The following is a 21242-nucleotide window of genomic DNA, read 5'->3' on the forward strand; positions in this document are numbered from 1 at the left end:
ATTTCCTTGGGATGCTTGGGCTTAGTACAGAGTGAAGGCAGCACAATGTTTTTATTCAAATGGAAATCAGAAACTACCTTAGGAAGAAATGACTGATTAGGACAAAGTACTACTTTATCTCTGGACCACCAGATAAGGTGAACAGCAGGATAGCGCCGCCAATTCCGATACTTTGCAAGCAGAGGTAATAGCCACCAAAAAAGCTTACCTTCTGTGACAAGGTAAGCAGAGGAATCTCCCTAATGTTCTCAAAGGTACCCCCAGAAGACCTGAATGGTTAGATCCTTGATCCTTTCTCCTAGGTGCCGGAGGCACGAAAGGGCCGCCTGTGTGTTGTAAAATAAGGCCCTCGTCTATTACGTGGTGACTTGACCTTGGAGGATTGAGGAAGAAGAGTACTCTTCCCACCTGTAAGCCCCTTGACCAGTTCATCCAATAAGGGTCCAAACAAGCGGTCCCCCGTAAAGGGGAGCTCTGATCAAGCCTTTTTAGAAGCCTGGTCCGCTGACCAGTTTTTTTTTTTTAGCCACACCATGTGTCTAATGGCTACTCCTACTACAGATACTTTGGCTACAAGAGGGGCCACATCTAGCGAGGCATCACATATAAATAGTAGGGCTTGGACCATTTGGTCCGTTAGCTCTGTCAGTCCCTGAGGTAGCGGTTCTGTTTCCAGGTCACTTTTTAGTAACTTTTCCCATTCCATTATGGTCTGGGACACCAGAGTGATCACGAAGATGGGTTTAAGTATTGAGCCTGTTATTAGATGTAAGTGGCGGGACAGAGACTCAATCCTTCTATCTACAGGGTCTTTAAAGACCGGAGACTCCACCACCGGGACCACAGTAGATTTGTTCAGTCTGGAGAACTGGAAAGTCCACCTTTCGTGGAAGGGTCCATTTTGTGGTTACAGCGTCCACAAATGGAGAGCGCCTCTTAAAACGCTTCGGCACCACTAACATGTGTTTGAGGCTTCCCCATTGGTCAGAGACAATTTTGTCAAAAAGTTCTGGACAAGGGAACACCTTGCCCAACTTCTGGGATTTGCGTGTGCCAAAAGACACCTGCGTCTGACGCTGCAGAATCATCCGCCATTTTTAGAGTTTCCCGCACTGACACTAAGTGCCTCAACCAGTGCATGTTCCCGTGTGCCTGCAGATAGGTCATCCTCGCCATCTGAGTGCGATGATGCAGAACCCTCATGGTAACCTGCGTCTGTGGTGGCCATATCTACCTCAGAATGTGAGGATACAGGAGAGGCAGGGGAGGGCATAGGGCGCTTTTTACTAGTGGTATTTTTTAAAAACCAAATCCACCTTGTGTCACTAGGTTTTCCAAAACCGTTTTTAAGGCAGACAGGGGTTGCGACCCGGAGGTCCCCGCAACGACAAGGAGGGGATCTGTACATGAAACTTGTTCCTGGTGCTCCATATGAACCCTGGAATAGTCACTTTAAGAAAACTGCAAAAAAAAAAAAAAAAAGGGACCCACACCGCTGCACCAGCAGTACTAAAAGTCCCAGCCACTGCAACTGCAGATAGCAGGATGAGAGAGAAAGATCTACAGGGACCCCAATAGACATGATACCACCATCCGATATGGAGGAGAATAGGATCAGAGAAATGAACTTCACAGGAAGAGGAAGTACCTGGGTCATCACTAGAGTAAAGGCCTAGCTACTCCCTGCTGTCCAGCATTTGTGGACTCCGAGAAAATGGCCGCCAAATGCATTCCTATTGGGAACCCACAACAAAATAGCTGCCATTCATTTCAATAGAAACTTCTGAAAAATGGAGCTGAACGATTCTACAAGAAAATGGCGGCCCCCTCGGCAATGCGGTCTCCAGGACCCCCTAAGAGGTCGAATGATCTGGTGGCATATGACCGCCACCAGGACTAACCCCCCCATCCCAGCGGGTCTGCATTAGCGGCATCGGTGCGCCCCCACCGCCAGAGCTATGGAGGGACACTACTCACCATACCAACAACCATCGGGTGGGCAACACTCCGGACATATTACCTCTCCACTTAGGGTGGGGGTGCTGACGGCCAAGGGGTACGCTGTGACTCAGGCCAAACCTGCTTGTGTGCATCCTGGCGAGGTGTTTCACTCGCGGGCCAGTCCCCGTCCATTGGGGCTCTGTAGTGGTGAGGCCTAGCGCTGGGCTATAACCTGCACACGCTCTGGACTGGGAGACCTTAAGGATCTACGATATCCAGTCCGAAACCCAGTCCGGCTGTTTATTGCAGTTCTCTCAGGAACATAACTAGCTAAAAAATTAAAAATTGTTAACAAAGGTTCCCTTTAAAATAAAAAAAATAAGCTAAGACCGAAGTCCCAGCCGGGAACTAGGGCCTACTCCTAAACTAGGCAGAAACAAATTGAATCCTATAGCAGAGTGAGTAGGTGTATGCCCCATAGGCGTGGTAAAGTTTTTTCCTGCCTAGTGCCCTACTCCTGTAGGGGGCAGCATAACCCAATGGTTAAGAAGAATATGGAGCTGCGTCTGTCAATGAACGATAAAGGAAATACACTTTTTTCATTTTAATGCAAAAAAAAAAAATGCAGAACCCAATTTATTTGATAAAATTAGGGATGCACCGAATGTTCGGTGGCCGAACATTATTCGGCCGAAAATAGAAAAAATAGCACTTTCGGTGTTCGGCCGAATAAGTAAAAAGGCCGAATAAATTTGTGCCGAACAATGTCAGCGGCGGTCACTAAATGGCGGCCCGCGCGATGCTCCCGCCCGGACCGCGAGCCCGCTACCTAGGAGTCCTTCAGTCTCCTTCCTCATTGCAGCTCCCGGCTCCCTGCTCACACGCCGCTGGTGTCCTGTCCGGCCGCGAGTAGGGGGTGTGACGTCACGCGCGCGTCCCGCCCCCTGCTCCTGACTGCGGCTCCTTCACACTAGGTCCAGCGAGCGTGACACTATGTGCACGCCCCGCCCCCCTGTTCGCGGCTTTTGGCTCCGACCTGACTGCAGTTCAGGTATGTGGAGCACATTTGGGGGAGAATACGGTAGCTGCACAAGCATTAGTGTGCAGACTGGCATATTTTGCCATATGTTGCCACTTGCCATGCTCATTAGAGTGCCCTATAAAGTGCCCCTTAAAAAAAAAAAGAAAAAAAATGTGCCCAACAGAGTGCTCCCTTGACATAAAATGTGGCCATCAGCGTGCCCCTTATTTTATGCTAAGGGACATGCTGATGAGCATATTTTATGTTAAGGGGCACTCTGATGGGCATATTTTATGTTAAGGGGCACGCTAATGGGCATATTTTATGTTAAGAGCAACGCTGATTTAAATGTTTTGTTTTGCCCATCAGAGTGCCCCCTAACATAAAATGTGCCCATCAGCGTGCCCCCTAAAAATTGGCAAAATAAATGGAAAAAATGCGAAACACCGCGTTCGGTATTCGGCCTTCGGCCAAGCATTTCATTATTATTCGGCTTCGGCCAAGAATTTCATTTCGGTGCATCCCTAGATAAAATATAAAAGATTATCTTACACTAAGTAAATAGATACCAAACATGTCAAGCTGTAAAATTGCGCACGCCCGTGCAACGGCAACAAAACGACATCAATTATACTATCCACAGGCGGCACTTTAAAGCGGTTGTATCCCGCTTTTTGACACTTTTACCTACAGGTAAGCCTATAATAAGGCTTACCTGTAGGTACAAATAATATCTCCTAAACCGGCACGGTTTAGGAGATATTTACAGTGCATGCAGCCGCTCGCGCGAGCGGCGCATGCGCTCTGAAGGTCCGGGGGGACCTTCAATTAACTTGCCGGGAGCTTGCCGGAAAAATCACTCCCGCGCGCATGCGCGGGAGTGACGTCATCGCGGCTCCGGCCAGTCAGCGCGCTGGAGCCATCTCTTCCGGCCAATCAGCGCGCCGGAGCCGCCGAACCCGGAAGAGACGACGAGGGATCATGACAGCGCCCTCATCGATGTCCGGGGGTCCGTGTCGGGGCTTCGTTTTAAGGTAAGTTAAACATAATGGGCTAGTATGCGATGCATACTAGCTCATTATGCCTTTGTCTTGCAGGTTTTTTTTTTTTTTATAGGGTTTACAACCGCTTTAAAAGCCTTTACAAGTTACCACTTTAGATTTACACGGGTGGTTTGGTGCTAGAATTACTGCCCATGATCTGACGCTGGCGGTGATATCTCATATGTGTGAGAGACCATTGCGGTTTGCATGCAGGACCGATGCGCGCGTTCACCGACGGTCGGCTTTCTTGTAATAACCAACGCGGCTAAGCTCGGCTATTATTACAAGCATCGGGAGGAAACCTTCCCCCTCCCCCGACTGTCTTCCACCGCTCTTAAAGGAGCCATAAAGGCGCCAGATTGTAAAGAAATTACAGTACTGTATTCAGAACAGCCAAACTTGGCGTTTTGAATGCTTTTGAGTGCAGAGTAGGGGTTTGAGGTCTTACAGACTCCAGATCCTTCCATAAAGAGTACCTGTCACTGCCTATTAGATGTTTACATCCCTTGTGACAGCAATAAAATTCAAGGACAGTGTAAAAATAAAAACCTAAAATGTACAGAATATATCGGCACCTAATATCGGCTATCGGCCTGAAAGGTGGCTGAAAATTGGTAAAAACGATATTGATCGATCCCTAGTGACAGGTACTCTTTACGGCGAGATCTGGGGTCTATAAGACCCCAAATCCCTCCTCTGCACTTAAAAGCATTCAATCACACCAAGATTGGTGTTTTTAAATGCTTTTATTTTTTTAAAATGGCGCCACGTTATGTTTCATATTATGACTTACTCAAAGTCGTATCAAAGTAGTGCAGGAACCTATGTGTACAAAGTCGCATGTTAGGGTTAAGGGCTAGAATTAGGGTTGGAGTTAGGGTTAAATGTTAGGGTTGGGGGGTAAATGTTAGGGTTAGGGGTAATTTTTAGGGTTAGAACTCTAATCCTAACAATTACTGCCAACCCAAACCCTAATACTGACCCTTAACCCTAACACGTGACTGCGCACAAAGGGTTAGTAGACAACATTGATGCAACTTTGATGTGACTTCAAAGTCAGCAAGTCGCATCACAGTTGCACTCTGTGAACAGAAAGATCATACTTTACTACTAGCCAAAAAAAAAAAAAAAGCATCAAAAACTTGTGCCCACAAAACGCACCTGAAAAACACATTAACTGCAACCTGCATAGATGTGAACCAAACCTTGAAGCAGATCTTCACTCTCATACTGAAGCTCCCTCCTTTCCACCCCTCCGCACCTCCGTTAGCGCAAAAAAAATTTCCTGTCGTTTAAATACTTTTTTCTTTTATTACAAAAAAAGTTTAGAAGGGGAGGAGAAGGGATCACTCACACACAGGAGCTGACAGGCAGGGAGGGAGGGGGAGAGGGGGAAGAGAGGAGAGCAGCGGGATGATGGCGGCACGTAAACGGATCATGGTACCATGGATCAGCAGCCATGATTACCATGGTCAGTGTACATAGGGGGGGGCACAGGAACAGGCAGGATCAACCAGGTTTTTTACAGCATAGAAAGGGACAGATTAGACAGCACAAGCACTATGCTAACTAACCTGCTTCAAAAGAACAGGATTTTTTTTTTTTCTTTTTAGGGTTACAACCTCTTTGAAGGCATGAATGCAGCCAAAAACACAAACAGGCTAAGCTGCACTTAGGCTTTAAAAGAAAGAAAGAAAAAGAACAGCATTTCTGCTATTCCCGACTTCAAGGCTACCCCCGACTTCAAGGCTACCACCCAGGCTACCCCCAACTTCAAGGCTACCCCCAACTTCAAGGCTACCCCCAACTTCAAGGCTACCCCCAACTTCAAGGCTACCCCCAACTTCAAGCTATTCCTGACCTTCATTGAAATTAGTATAAAATGACTTCTTGGCAGCAACAGAAACAGCAAAGACATTAATAAAAATTGCCTAATACTATGTAGCCCTGTTCATTGTGCTCAGGGTTCCCCCAAAATCTGACAGTATTTCTGGAGTTTCCAGCAGTCAGCAGAGTTTCCTTTAGTATCTAGCTTTTCTTTCACTATACAGAGAGATGGTCTTTGATGATGACACGGGTAATCACCTCTAGCTAAGTTCACTTTTAGGATGAATCTATCATTATGACCTTTAAACATCTATGGGTTGGGAGGAGTGCCAGCATCTGTCAGTATAATAAAAAGGCCATCCAAATCTTTACTATACTGCTAATACCAAAAAAAAAAAAAAAAAAAAACAAGACATTTAACAAGTAAAGTAAATTAGGATAAAAAAACGACTTACGAATTTGGCAAGATTTCCCAATATAGGGCGATGCACATCTGCAGCTGTAATCACCGTCACTGTGACTACAAATTCCTCCATTTTTACAAGGCAATGAAGAACAATGATTGTTATCTGGGGAATAAGAAGGGGAATTAATTGTAATACAAGCCAAGATAAAACATGAAGTGAAGTGAGGACATAGAAAACGATTGTCTATTTTATCATGGAAATTTCTATGTCTAACTCACACAAATCATCCACAAAATGTGCTGCACAATCCTCACTCTCATGTTAAGAACATTTCATGATTTGTGCACCCAAATATCAGTGTAATCCCGGGATCTAATCTACAGCCCACTGCAAGATTGTATCCAGCCTGGAGCGGATAAGATTGTATCCAGCCTGGAGGGGATAAGATTGTATCCAGCCTGGAGCGGATAAGATTGTATCCAGCCTGGAGCGGATAAGATTGTATCCAGCCTGGAGCGGATAAGATTGTATCCAGCCTGGAGCGGATAAGATTGTATCCAGCCTGGAGCGGATCTGCACAATCTCTGCCTCTTCCCCTCCGACACAGGAGTGCAGTTTGTTCTGCATTCCTGTGACCTGTGTTCAGCAGACAGCGGACTGAAGCTCGATGTCAGCTGACGTCACAGAGCTGATCCGGGGCAAGATCGCAACAATGGAGTCGGGATCCTCCCACATGCCTGGACTGGTAGCCAGCTCATCCTGTCAGCAATCTGCTGAGAGCCTGAGTCGGCAGCTCCCACCCCTCCACTGCCTAGTCCTCCACTGAGTGATGGAAGGGGGGGGCAGGGTTGAGAGCCAGTGACCAACAGTCAGCAGCTCTCTGCTGAGGGAGCTGTGCGAGCCGAGCGATCAGCGGTGTTCGATTTCTCAGTTCGCAGTGTTACAGCCCATGGGGGAAAGATACAAAAGATACAAAGAAAAAAAAAAAAACATACATCTCTTTTAAAGCTGGCTACACAGTAATAGGATTGCATTTAAAATGTTTCCCTTTCAAAATGTTCCTCCAACTTTTTTTAATCATTAGTGGGATCAAATTGACATTTGTTTGCAACAGAAGTAACAAGAAAATTCAAAGAAAAGATGGAATTCTTTTTGCAAAGTTTCTAGCACTGTATGTAATTTTTTGCTCGGGAAAGTCCATTTATTACAAAATCAATCAATAAATTTGATTTACTTTTGGAAAACAGACATTTGTCAAGTCGTTGGACGTACTGAAAATTTTCATACAAGTTTTCGCAAAAAAAGTTTCTTCACAAATCTACCCGTATATGGCCGGCTCAACTGGAGACATTTCTGCAATATACAGAAAATTCAATGCTGAGTACAATCGTTCAAAATCTCAATTAGAGACATTCGGTACCTTATTCACGTTTTTTGACTGCCAAAATAATAAAGAAATTTAAAAATTAAAAAAAAGGAGGAAGAGGTTCTTATACTTGCAAACCATCAGCTTAAAATTATCCAACCTCAGTGGAAACCTTAAGGCTTGTGTAACCTGCTGACTGCTAGGGAAAAAAATACAGAAGAAAAGGAACAAATCTGTCTTCTTCCCTGTTTTTAAATTTTTAAAGAAGTTTCAACTTAAAGTGGATAAAAAACTGTTTTTGTGCACCAACTAGTGGAGAGCGTGTCCAGGGTATTCCACGGTTACATTGAGACTAGAAAACCTTTTGAGATCCTCTTCTTTGTTGGGAGAAAAAAAAAAAAAAGTAATAAAAATATGAAACACTAAAAGGTAATTATAGTTCCTAGTGCGTACACACACACACGTCAAAAGTATTGGGACACCTGCCTTTAATGCAGGCATGTCCAACCTGGGCCCACTGCCCCCTGACAATTTATTTTTTATTTTTTGCTGGGGAGGAAGGAAGTTGACTCAGGGGAACGGCCACAGAGGCTGCTTCGGAGGGGATCATCCACTAGTTGTGTTAAATCAGTGCTTGGGGGGGGGGGGGGCAGCACAGGAAGGGCACAGCGGTGTTTTATTACTTATATACCTTAACTATAGAATATATTTTATATGCGGCCCGAGAAAATTTCTTTACACTCAATGTGGCCCAGAGAAGTCGGTTGGACACCCATGATTTAATGGCATCTCAGTCTAAAGCCTCACACACACAATCAGATTATCGGGCCAATTTTTGTCCGTTTTTTGTTGCACGCTGGTCTCATATTGAAAGTGAAGAAATAACTTTCATCCAAAAATTCCCGTCCGACAGAATACAACTTCAGAAGTGATGTCGTGTTGAATTGCTTTGTATGTGTTCTCTCATTTCTGAGCATGCCTAGTCTTGCTCTTACCATTTTTTTTGGTTGAAAATTGTACTAATTAAACTTGAAAAGCAAACGATGTGTTAAAACGGAGTTCCGGGCACAAAAAAGATTTTTTTTTTTTTGTGCCCCTCCGCTAGGTATGCCTCACCTGAAAAGGAATTGGATAGTTATTTTTTTTTTTTTGTTTACTCACCTTTTTATTGAAGATCGTAAATACTCACCTATGACAGCTTCCTCCTCCAGCGCCGAGGCTCACCCCGTCACTTCCTGCCTCGCGATGATTCCTGGGAGCTAAACGTCTAAAAGGTAAGTGCGAACCGGGACAGATCAGAGGCTAGCCATTGTGGAATGTGCTAGCCCTGACTGTCCCGGGGGTATGTTCAGGAAAAAATCGTTTCTCTGCCCGGAACTCCGCTTTAACGTAGGATAACATTTTTATAGCCTGCACATCCAGTTTTTGTCGTCTGAAAATTCGTAATCGGCAGTTGAAAGCACCATACTAACAATCCAAAAATAGGCAGATTGTTCATCGGACAAAATTTTACTTCTGATTTTCTTACAGTATGTGTACAGGCCTTTAGCCCGTAGGGTTCAGTAATGAGTTGGCTCACCCTTTGCAGCTATAACAGCTTCAACTCTTCTGGGAAGGCTGTGCACAAGGTTTAGGAGTGTGTCTATGGGAATGTTTGACCATTCTTCCAGAAGCGCATTTGTGAGCTCAGGCACGTTGATGCTCCAGCTGCGGTTATTTTAGTTTAAATAGCCAGCTGCATCGGCTGTCAAAATACCCAAAGAGTGGCTGCATCTGACTGGATGCAGCTGCTGTTTGGCTGAAAATCTTCCAGTATGCTTCAACAAAACTCAAACAATTGACTTTCGTCGAACAAAGCAAAGCCGGCAGAGCTATCCATGAAGTAAATTTGGCACAGTGTACAGTATGGCCAACTTTACCCTGTAAACTACAAAAACCTGCCTTGCCAGCCTATAATTTGCCCATCATGACCCCATTAACATTACCCTTACATTAACTTAACCCAGGTGACATTACTGTAGGTCTTGATGGTTATGCTTATAGCGTATTTGTAGTCAAATTGCAAATTATATTATATTCTTTTCCATATTGTATTTTATTATGTCTAGCCTACTCCTGTTAATCGGAGTTCTATGACACGCAATCACTATGCTCTCAGTAGGTACTGCTGTATCACACATTTCACAGAGCCTGCCTTCTGCAGACAGCAAGGTTCCATGGGACATGTAGTCCTTAGAAATGAAAAGTAAACAGCCGAAACTGAATGCATGCAGGGAATCCAGGAAGTTGTGGAAAAAGATGGCATGCAGACAGGCAGAAAGGAGATTTTTCAAGTAAGATTATATTGCATTATTAAATGTAACTAATATTTGTATTATTACAATGATTAGGTTATATAAAACTGTATGATGTGACCATGGAACTACCTTAATCTAAATTTTGATTTCTACCATCGCCGATGAGAAATCTGTCATCTTGTATTACCTTATCTCTGGACCTGGACTCCATCTGTTGTATACTGTATATACTTTGGATTTGGTTCCTATTCTACTTCCATTGATTTTACAACACAACAGTAGCCTGTTTCTTACAATACGTAAGCTTTCATATCAATATACGGTATGTCATCCTATCATCCCGTACCAACCTCGTTATTCCATATCCTTCTCCCTTGTTCATATTAAACCGCAAAAGAAAAGCACTCCTAGCGCTAGTTATTGTAATACAAATACAATACATTACATCCAAATTTTTATTCTGTTGTACGGGAATTTTTGGTAACCTTCATTTTCAATATGAAACAAGCATGCACAAGAGAAATGGACGATCATTCATCCGATAATCTCCTTGTGTGTACCAGACATAAGTCTCCATTCCCACTAATGTAGCGGTCGAGCTTATATGCGTTTTCATGCTTAGGGGAATCCCATTTATTTTAATGGACTGCCCTACATGTGACAAATGTAGCAATGAAGCCCAATCATCTTTATGAACATTTTGCCATGTCTGCCATCCGTTCCTATGCATGCAAAAAAAAAAAAAAAGTGAGTTTTGCACATTTGGGGTGCCATTATCAATAAATGACAACACAAATGCATCTTTTTTGAGTGTGTTTTGCAAATGTGAACAAAATCTTGCAACTTTGGAAGCATTCATGCTCTACGTAAGTGTGAAGTGGAAAGTTGCAGCATGCACTAGAGTCGTAGTTGCACGGATCATTACATTCACATCAGACTAAAGCTGAATTCATACTGGTGTAGTGTGGGAACATAAGGTCCAAAGAATGCGTGCAGTGCTTAAGGTACCATTCATTTTTAAGTGCACCCCAAAAGCCCCAGACAAGATCCGTGATTTTTTTTTATGCATGGGAAGAAAAATGCGAGAATAAAAAAATGCACAAGGTTCAAAAAGGTGCATGAGCTTCTTTGCCCTGTTTGTCACATTCTGTTAAATAATCTTTACGGGTTTATTCTTGTAAGGCCTCATTCACACTGCGCTACACATATGCACTTTTTTTTTTGTGCACAGTCACGCTTACATGACACATCGCATGAGACAATAATTTCAAAGGAGTCGTTTTATACAATGCGACTCAAGTCACAGACATTTAAAAAGGCTCCTGCAATTTGATGCACAAAATGTATAGGAAATGGTGGCGCAGAAAGGGTTACAAAGTCCATCCAACTGAAGGAATAAATAATCCACAATATCTAAAGTCAAAATTAAATGTCCAAAAACACTAAGCACCAGCGGCAGCCAGGGATGCACCGATATCATTTTTTTCTTTAACACCGAGTACTGATACTTTTTTTACTCACTGATATCAATTATCAATACTAATCGCCTGGGAAGAGTATGTGGAGGGGTGGTTTAGGGGGAGTTAGGGAGTTGGGTGAGGTGAGGCGGGGGGAGTGAGTATAAGTGAGGACAGGGTGGAGGGGGACTGACTGGGGGGCGAGAAGTAGAGCGACGCGGGGACTCCAAAATTCTGTGCACCAATAAACGAATCCCTCGCTGTGCAGCTATTTTTATAAAAAAAATCTTCTCCAGGTCCCCTATGTTCAGTGGGTGTCGGGGGACAGACAGCGGACTATTTAACCACTTTTTGGTTTAGGCGGATTAATCTGCAGCAGAGCTCCAGACCTGCCCCTGGGTATTGAAATAGAAGAGGCAAACCTTTATGTTATTGTGTGGAGCGTTGCTATGGATAATTCCGCCTAAACCCAGAAGTGGTTAAATAGTTCGCTGTCTGTCCCCCCGACACCCACTGAACATAGGAGACCCGAAAAAGTTTAAAAAAAAAAAAAAAAAATAGCTGCACATTAGGGGATTAGATCATTGGTACAAAGAATTTTTGAGTCCCTGCCTGCTCTACCTCTGTTTCCCCTGCCTCCCCTTCCACGGAGTTTGCAAAACCAGGCCAGAATAGAAGGGTGACAGCTGGTGGGAGGGGAGAAGGAGGTGGGGAGGGGAATCCCAAGGACAGATGAAATGTCATTGGTTGTTAAGGGCGCAACCGCTCTGCTCCTTAACAACCAATAATTGCTGGCATCTTTTCATTACATTTCAGGTGTTAGCTGGGAAATCCTGCTGACAGCTGAAAGAACTGAGCCAGAAGGTATCATTTTCAGCTACCGAGTACCGATACCCATGCAAATGCTTCCTATCGGCATTGGTGCAACCCTAGTGACGGTCATCCCCAGAGTAAGCAAGCTCTCTAATAAATAAAATTAAAAAAAGGAGTAAGGCACCATCAAGTTCAGTAGTTAAAAACAGCTCTAATACAAAAACGGCAATAAAAACTCACAAGATGTAGAATACAATACACTTTACCATTCTACATCTTGTGAGTTTTTATTCCCGTTGTATTAGAGCGCTTTAAAATGAATGCATTTAGATGGCGCTTCCGTCTCTTTCTCTAAGCAAGTTTGATGTGACTTTAACGTGACCTAAAAGTCCCATGGACTGTAATGTCACATGAAAATCACACAACAATGGGGTCGCAGAAGAGTGAACTGAGGCTTAACCTGTGCAACCACAAAGAAAGATTATGTTACAAAATGCTCTTTTAAAAAAAGACACAGATCCCTCTACCTAGTTTGTGTAATAAATGTGAGAATATATATTATAGTCCCCAATACAGATTTTTTTTTTCTTTTAAACCAAAAGAACCTTTACACAGAGGGAAGAATATATAAAGGACATAAGAGAGAACAGACCACTCTGCAAGCATTCCCTGCTGCGATAATCATCCTCCACTGACCGATAAACATGGGAGGCATTTTAGGAATTGTTTTGCAGTTCTCCAGCACAACAGTCTGTTTTCTTGGGGACTGAATTCTCTAATCTCAAGCGGATTGTCCCAAGTCATATGAATTGTACAACCAAGATTGTCCTCTAATGGCCCAGGGCACATGCTGCAATCATTTCACGTCATTACCGGCTCCGGGAATAAGCCACAAAGAGTTTATGTTTGAAGAGCTTGCACATTCCTTCCCTGGGGGCTTATGAGGTCTGTCACATGAGAGTCATTTTAGGCCTCATGTACACCGGACAATTTGACGCTGCTATAAGGGACGTCTGGTGTTTTTTTTCTGCCTCTAAACACCCCTCTGCATGTTATCCTATGTGTCCATGCATACATAGGCACTTAGAAGCAAAAAAAAAAACCACACACATTGCCAGTGTGCTCAGGCGCAGCGGCGTTTTGGCATATAAAATGTCTGACATACCTGAATGCATGTAAGCGTGTCTAAATGCACATTGATGCTAGCCTTGTTTAGAGGCTGATAGTAAATATTTATGAAATAGCTGCACTACCTTTAAACATGCCTCCCAGTGATGAAATGCGTACGAGGGGCAGATGCATGGCATTACGTAATTTTAGATTTTTGGAACGCAAGCTGGATCCAGTGGGGATCGGGGGAGCGGCATTCCTAACAATATGGATGACATATTATTCTGAGTGCCAGGGGAGGCACTAGCCCATTTTTTATGGTTTCGGAAAGAAGTTTTAATTAACAGTGTTACGCCATGAAATTTCTTTCCTTATGTTTATGAAACATACTGGTGGTGTGGATGGTAAAACATTACAAAAGGCTGAACAGAGGCATTAGGTGCAGTTTGACCCACTTCAGTGTATGCTCACTACTTGCGGTGAGTGCAGTCCTGGGAGGGCACGCGAGTGGTGATAGGGGGGGTATTACTTTATCTTCAGCATGGAGCACAGTCACTTTTTTATAACAACTTCAGCGCTTTATGTCTACTTAACTTGCACTTTATTTTTCGGCCTTTAAGCACTTTGTGGAATATATTGCACGGACAATTTATGATGGTTTGTATAAGAAACTGGTTAGCGCAGCTACCTTAATTATTTAGGTTTAGTGGTTGAGCATGATTTTATTTCAATGGCTAGAATGGATTAAAGGGGAATTGCAGTCAAAATTAAATTTTTCCTATTAATAGTATGTTAAATATCTTTATCTTTGATATTATTCATTTTTTAGCTAGCTGCTTATGTAGCTTAGAAAGTCTTATCTAAACTAAACTAGACAAACCGCTTCTTCCTGTTCTTCACCGCCAACTCTATTTTCTGTTATCTGAAATTTTCATGGTGCCTTTTACTTCCTGAAAACGTTGTCCTCTCTTGCCCAGGCATGCCTACTATTCATTACAACTGCCCCTGTCCTGCCTAGCCCCGCCCCCATCTCTCCTCCCCTTAGTCAGACAGAGAACGATATCCTCCTGTCTTCAAAGCCTCGTTTTGGCTAACAGCTTCTTGAGAGAGAGAAAGGGAGGGAGAGAGAGAGCGAGCAGACAAGCAGGCATGGTAAGTATGTTATTGCTCACTGCATGTTGCAGTGAGAGACACACACTTCTTACAAAGGACGACGTCACTTCCGAAAATTAATTATTTATGTTGGAACACGCCTATCAGCTGGTGAGTAATGGCACGCCCAGCTGCTGTAAAAGACAGAGGGAGCTGAGGAAATAAAATCACGTGACCGCAGCACTTTTGAACAAATATAAGGTACAAAGAGAGCTTTTTAATGTATTTGCACAATACAGATCGATTTTAAAAGCTGTCATGTCAATTATGATTTTTACTGTGCTTGCCTGTAGTATTCCTTTAATATACTGGCCAAAAAAATCAATAATGCCCAAGCACTTGACATGCCTAAAAAGCGTTACACGCACTTCAAAAAGCATCAAAATGTTTTTTACTAACAAAACACCACTACCAGGAGGAAAGGCATATACTGTAGGAGAGATGGCTAAAGCATTCATTGTGCATCTAAAGTTTCCGATTTATAACTCGTACCTTTCTGATCTCCAGGTATGCGATACTTCCAGAGACACTTGGTAGTAAAAGTGACAATTATTAGTTGCAGCCAGGAAGCAGGTCTCATATCTGCCTGAGACCACAACATCTACAACAGGGGTGGGGAACCTTTTTTCTGCCAAGGGCCATTTGGGTATTTATAAAACCATTCGGGGGCCGTATAAAATTATCACCTTAAAAATTAGCCTGTTATATTTGGTCAAACATTTAATTAACTCACCCCTAATGTGATGGCTGCAACTGCTTCTCTTTGGTGAGGTGTGTGATGTTAGCTGGTATTGATGATGTTGCTACTCGCAACTGGTTTTCCAGGTTTGCGTCGGTCAGTCTGGAGCGCAGTCGACTTTTGTGGTGGTAAATTTTGAAAAGAACTGCTGGTGGGTATAGCTGGCTGGTACTGCTGGTGGGTACAGCTGGATGGTACTGCTGTGGGTAGTGCTGGCTCAGGCTGACACTGCTGGCTTGTACTGTGCTGTAAGTACTGCTGGATGGTACTGCTGGCTCAGGCTGATACTGCTGTGGGTACTGCTGGCTGTTACTGCTGTGGGTACTGCTGACTCAGGCTGTTACTGTGCTGTAGGTACTGCTGGCTGGTACTGCTGTGGGTACTGCTGGCTCAGGCTGGTACTGATGGCTGGTACTGTGCTGTGGGTACTGCTGGCTGGTACTGCTGGCTCAGGCTGGTACTGCTGGCTGGTACTGTGCTGTAGGTACTGCTGGCTGGTACTGTTGTAGGTACTGCTGGCTCTGGCTAGTACTGCTGGTTCTGGCTGGTACTGCTGTGTGTACTGCTGTGAGTACTGCTGGTTCTGGCTGGTACTGCTAGCTCTGACTGGTACTGCTGTGTGTGCTGCTGGTGGGAAATGCTGGCTAGGAGAAATGTAGCAGTGCCACGCCGGAGGAAGAGGTGATGTTTCCTGTATTGGTCACAGGCGGAGTGCATTTGATATCACTCCGCCTGTGACTCACTCAGACTGTCATAATGGAGCAGGAACTATACAGGAAGCATCGGCTCCATTCTGACAGGTCAGCTGAGAGACACAGACTCAGCTGCATGGGGGGCCGGACCAGATGACTTCGGGGGCCGCATACGGCCCCCGAACCGTAGGTTCTCCACCCCTGATCTACAAGTTCAGCTACTTACTGAACAATAATAAAAGATCTCATGTACACGGATGCTTGGCAGCTCCTGTGTGCTGCAGCATCAAATTCCCAGTGTTTTCTGGCACCTGGGGAGCTGCATATGCTGCGGACAGCCATCAATACAATTTAATGGCTGTATTTGACCGTGCTCAGGTAAACATCAATGGCTTCTGCATCGGCGTTTAACTGCGCATGCACATATAGTGCTTCACCCTGAATGCACCACTTTTTGTTTGGTGAGAAGCGTCATGCGCATGTGGAATTAGGCTCGGTTCACATATATGCAAATGGGATGCATTTTGAACCGCATAGGATTCACATAACATGTGAACCTGACTGGCTTTCAATGGAGCCGGTTCACATATATGCAGGCTGGTTGCGGTGCACATTAAAAAAGGATCCTCTGTGTTTTTCAGTACGGTTTTGGGTGCGATTTAAGTATTAAATTTGCACCTGAACTGCTGAATGGTAACCGTGCCAGACTCTGCACAAAAAACGGCCCTGCATATACCGTATGTGAACCCAGCCTTAGAATTGATCTGTTCAGTTTGACTACAAGTACCAGAATTCATCAGCCACAACAAGCTAGTTACTAAAGATTTTTCAGCATTTTATGATAAATGCAATTTTGTATATTCACATACCAGGATCACAGATATAGTATGCCTAAACTTTGATTACAGTATATCCAAATGCAGAGCATCACTAATATTTTTGTCTCCTCACCAAAAAACATAAAGCAGTCTGGAGGCATCTAGTATAATACATACTGAGAAACTCAGTAGAGGAAATCTATGGCCACAGCATACACTTTGATTTTAGAACATCACTCAGTATTTATTTTTGACAATCCAATAAAATATTATTTGAAAAATCTCCTTTCACGTTGTGAGTTCTGCCTGTCTGCTGGCGGTCGGTCTCTTTCCACAACTTCCTGAATTCCCAGCATGCTTTGCAGCTTCTCTTCTGCTGGGTTTTTTTTTCCAATTTCTACAGACTACATATCCCATGGTACCTTGCTGCCTGCAAGCAGTGATTCTTATACTGACTCTGCCTCCCAAATCTCCTCCTCAGCTCCTCTAGTTCAGATGGCAGGCTCTGTGATGTGATGTGTGACACAGCAGTGTTTACTCAAAGGGCATAGCGATTACGTGTCACACAATTCAAGGTAGTAAATGTGTGGGGATCTTCACAAAGTAACTTTACAAACTTCAAGATCATTGAGAATAAAAGACGTACGCTAGAAATATTTGAAATACAGTGTGGAAAAGAATATATGGCTTTACATTTTGATCATAGATATGCTTTAAATGATACATTCCTTTTTGAAAAAATAATAAAAAATGCAGGTAAACAGAAATGGATTTTTGACTTACTGTAAAATCCTTTCCCCAGAAGTACACGGACAGACGCAGCTTCATATCTTCTTAGCCGTGTGTCCTATTCCTGATGGGAGGAGCATAACCCCAATGGCTAAGAAGATATGAAGCTGCGTCTGTCAATGAACAAGAGAAATATGCATTATTTTTTTTTTTATCTAAAGGAGCCCGCAGAGCATTGCACCCATGTTTAGCAGATGGAGGGTGCAATCTCAGGCTCCTGCAGACTCTCAGTATAGCTGTCTGCTCGTACCTCGTACGGGTAGGCAGTTACCTGAGAGCAGGAAGATTAATGGACTACCAGGATGCTCACCAGCGCCCCTGCAGTTCATTGAGAACTACAAGCCGTCGGCTGCAATGGTTGGCGGTACTTCCAGGCATTCATATACAGGAAACTGTGAATTAAGAAAAAAGGGGTGTGTGAGTGGAGTTGAACAGCCGCGCTGTTTTTAAAGGCCGTCAGTGAGCGCAGGGAGAAGATCCCCAGCTCACTGTCACAGGGAGGAGGAATCAGAGAAGAGATGCTGTAGATGCAGGATTTTGGTACAGGTGAAACATGTAACATGTTCCAAAGGGGAGCGTCTCCTTTAAGAACTGTTACCGCCATGTTCCCCAGTGAATGCTATTCTGTTTAGTCTATCTGGGTGTTCCATGCCAATGTCAATGTTCCACACATACAATCCCACAAGCAATCTATGAAATGTATATAAAGACAAACAAGGTCATACAAAGACATATTACTCATTCATTGCTCTAGTTATGCGTTTAGTCACAGAGAAGACAAACTGCTTATAAAATAAGCCTGGAAATATTTCCGGAAAGATTTTAGTTATGAGTCACACAGCAAAGCCTTGCTCCGATTCTCCTTCCCAGCTTGTTTATGTCGGAGATCCTAAAATACTTTCGTACCACCAGTTTGGAATATACAAAGCACAGATTTCATGTAGGAGATTGATTGCAACTAGAATAACATGAAAACAGGTTCCGCGTTTTACTTTTCAATGCAGAGAAAAAGAAAACCTCAAATGCTGCTGGAAGCTTTATTTTTGCCTTCCCAACGTTTTCATTCAAGTGGTTGGAAAGGCACAAGATTTTTTACTTTCATGCATTCTATGCATTAAGGTTAAAAACCTTCCGTGTGCAGCAGACTCCGCCCTCCCCTACACTTACCTGAGCCCCTCTTGATCCAGCGATGTCAAGAAGAGTCTTGACTCGCACTCCTGATTGGCTATTGGGCCAAACCACGGCTTTGTGTGTGAATGGACACAGAGCAGCGGCTCAAGTCGGGTGCCCCCATAGCAAGCTGCTTGCTGTGGGGGCACCCGACAGGAGGGAGGGGCCAGGAGTGCGGCGGGGGACCCCAGAAGAAGAGGATCTGGGCTGCTCTGTGAAAAACCACCTGCACAGAGCAAGTAGGACATGTTTAACAAAAAAAAAAAAACACAAAAAAGTCTTTAAAGTCATTGTAAACCCCCAAGTAATGTTTGTACCTATAGGTAAGCCTATGATAAGACTTAAAGAGGTAGTATCCCGCTTTTTGACACTTTTACCTACAGGTAAGCCTATAATAAGGCTTACCTGTAGGTATAATTAATATCTCCTAAACCGGCACGGTTTAGGAGATATTTGCAGTGCATGCAGCCGCTCACGCGAGCGGCGCATGCGCTCTGAAGGTTTTCCTAGCCGGCAGCTTGCCGGAAAATCACTCCCGCGCGCATGCGCGGGAGTGATGTCATCGCGGCTCCGGCCAATCACAGAGCCGGAGCCGCCGAACCCGGAAGAGACGCTTCCGGATCATGGCGGCGCCCGCAGCGATGTCCGGGGGTCCGCGTCGGGGCTTCGTTCTAAGGTAAGTAATGCATAATGAGCTAGTATGCGATGCATACTAGCTCATTATGGCTTTGTCTTGCAGGTTTTTTTTTTTTTCATTTTCGGGTTTACAACCGCTTTAACTATAGGAATTGTAAATATCTCCTAAACTTCCACCGTTCCTTCAGATCCCTGTGCTGTGAACAGCGGCTACCGCGTGAATGCGCGGGAGTGATATCACCAATCAGATGGCCAGATGGCGTGAACCCGGAAGTAAGACGGCTGAACATGTCAGACATGTTACGGTGAGCAGGCGGCACTGTGGGGGCTTTGTTCTAAGGTATTTCATAATGAGCTAGTAGGAGACACCTACTAGCTCATTATGCCTTTGTCTTCCAGGTTTCTTTTATTTTTATTTTTCTGGAGGTTTACAACCTCTTTAATATTACTTTAACTGAATGAAAACAGTCCAGAGGCAGAGGGAACAGCAAGTTGTCAGCTCACAAGATTTCTGCACTTGCCATACAAATATAATAAAAGGCTGTCGAAGGTTTATTTACCAAGACTAGAAGAGAGCAAATAAGAGAAATGTATTGTTAGAGTTCAGCTTTCTTTTTAAACGCCAACACAAAAACCCAACCCCATAACTATGGCCCTGTATCAGCAAGAGAGCTCCATTCACACCTGTACAACCCCAAAGTCTGACTCAACTTTGGATGGGTGCAATTTGGATGCAACTTTGACCGATGACATTGGACAACTGTTTCATAACTGTCACAGGTATAACATTCTGCTGCGACTTTTGAGGGTTTTAAATTGCAGTCTATTGCACTCAAATCACATAAAAGTCAGACCAAAGTAATGCAGGAACCTTTTCAAAGTCATTGTGATTTTAGGTCACACATATTTGAACGGTTGTCATTGACAAACATGGGGTGTGACTTGTCATGCAACTTTAGTGTCCAAAGTTACATGACAAGTCACGCAAGTGTAAATGGAGCCTAAAGTTGAGTGCACACAGTGTGCTTTTATTACCTTAAAGCTAAATTCGGGCCACAAAAATCTTAGCATATTCCTCAATAGCCACAAAGGATTTGTATGCACCAAATGCCTTTACAAACCCGATTATTACTGTTTTTTACGCTCCATAAGACGCACCTAGTTTTTAGAGGAGGAAAACAAGAAAAAAAAAAATATTCTGACCCAAATATATATATACACACACACACACACACACACACACACACACACATACATATATATATATATATACACACACACACACACAGTATACAGTAACACCAACAAGGATACTTGCAGGGATTTGCTTGTAGGCGCTGTGTCTGATGAGCCCGGGAAGCATGCGGCTTGCAGTACAGAGCAAAGCCGCTGCTTCCTGTGTATGGCTCCTCCTGTCACAGGCAGATTGCATCTGATATCACTCTGCCTGTGAGCCGGACCTATAAAGGAAGTAGCAGCTCCATGCAAGTAAGGCTGGCCATACACTATACAATTTTCCTATTCATTTTCCTTTAGATTTACCTTCAACTATGTAGTGCAAGGGCCTGCCTGATTGCATACACATTGAAAGTGTTTAGGTTTGACCTCCTATTATATGGTTTTGGTAAATCGAAAGAAAAGTTAAACAAGAAAATTGTATAGTGTATGGCCAGCCTAAGTGACGGCTGAGTCGGGACCCAGCAGACACAGCGGGGAGGACTCAGCATTCGCTCCATAAGACGCACAGACATTTCCCCCCCATTTTTGGGGGGAAAAAAAGTGCATCTTATGGAGCGAAAAATACGGCACTATGTGAAAGTAGTGGTGACATCACTGTGCTGCACATAGCCCCAGCAGGCTCCACCCACTACAGCCTGCTTGCAGAAAAAACTACAGGAGGGGGCTGATACAAGACCAGTCACCCTGCACAAGGAGAGAGAGCAGCAGTGAGTGTTCCTATGTAT

The 21242-nt window shown here is 43.9% G+C and overlaps 1 protein-coding gene across 2 annotated transcripts in view; it reads right to left on the reverse strand.

The window, feature by feature from the left end:
- The window catches only part of MFGE8 (milk fat globule EGF and factor V/VIII domain containing), a 184425-nt gene that overhangs the window by 74090 nt on the left and 89093 nt on the right, over window positions 1-21242 (reverse strand). For both annotated transcript variants that reach the window (XM_082254014.1, XM_082254013.1), the window contains exon 4: window positions 6288-6401. In XM_082254014.1, coding sequence (XP_082110140.1) covers window positions 6288-6401 — 114 coding nt within the window. The remainder of the gene's footprint in view (window positions 1-6287; window positions 6402-21242) is intronic.

Source organism: Pelophylax lessonae (assembly GCF_965119305.1).
Source record: "Pelophylax lessonae genome assembly, chromosome: 4".
NCBI classification, from domain to species: domain Eukaryota; kingdom Metazoa; phylum Chordata; class Amphibia; order Anura; family Ranidae; genus Pelophylax; species Pelophylax lessonae.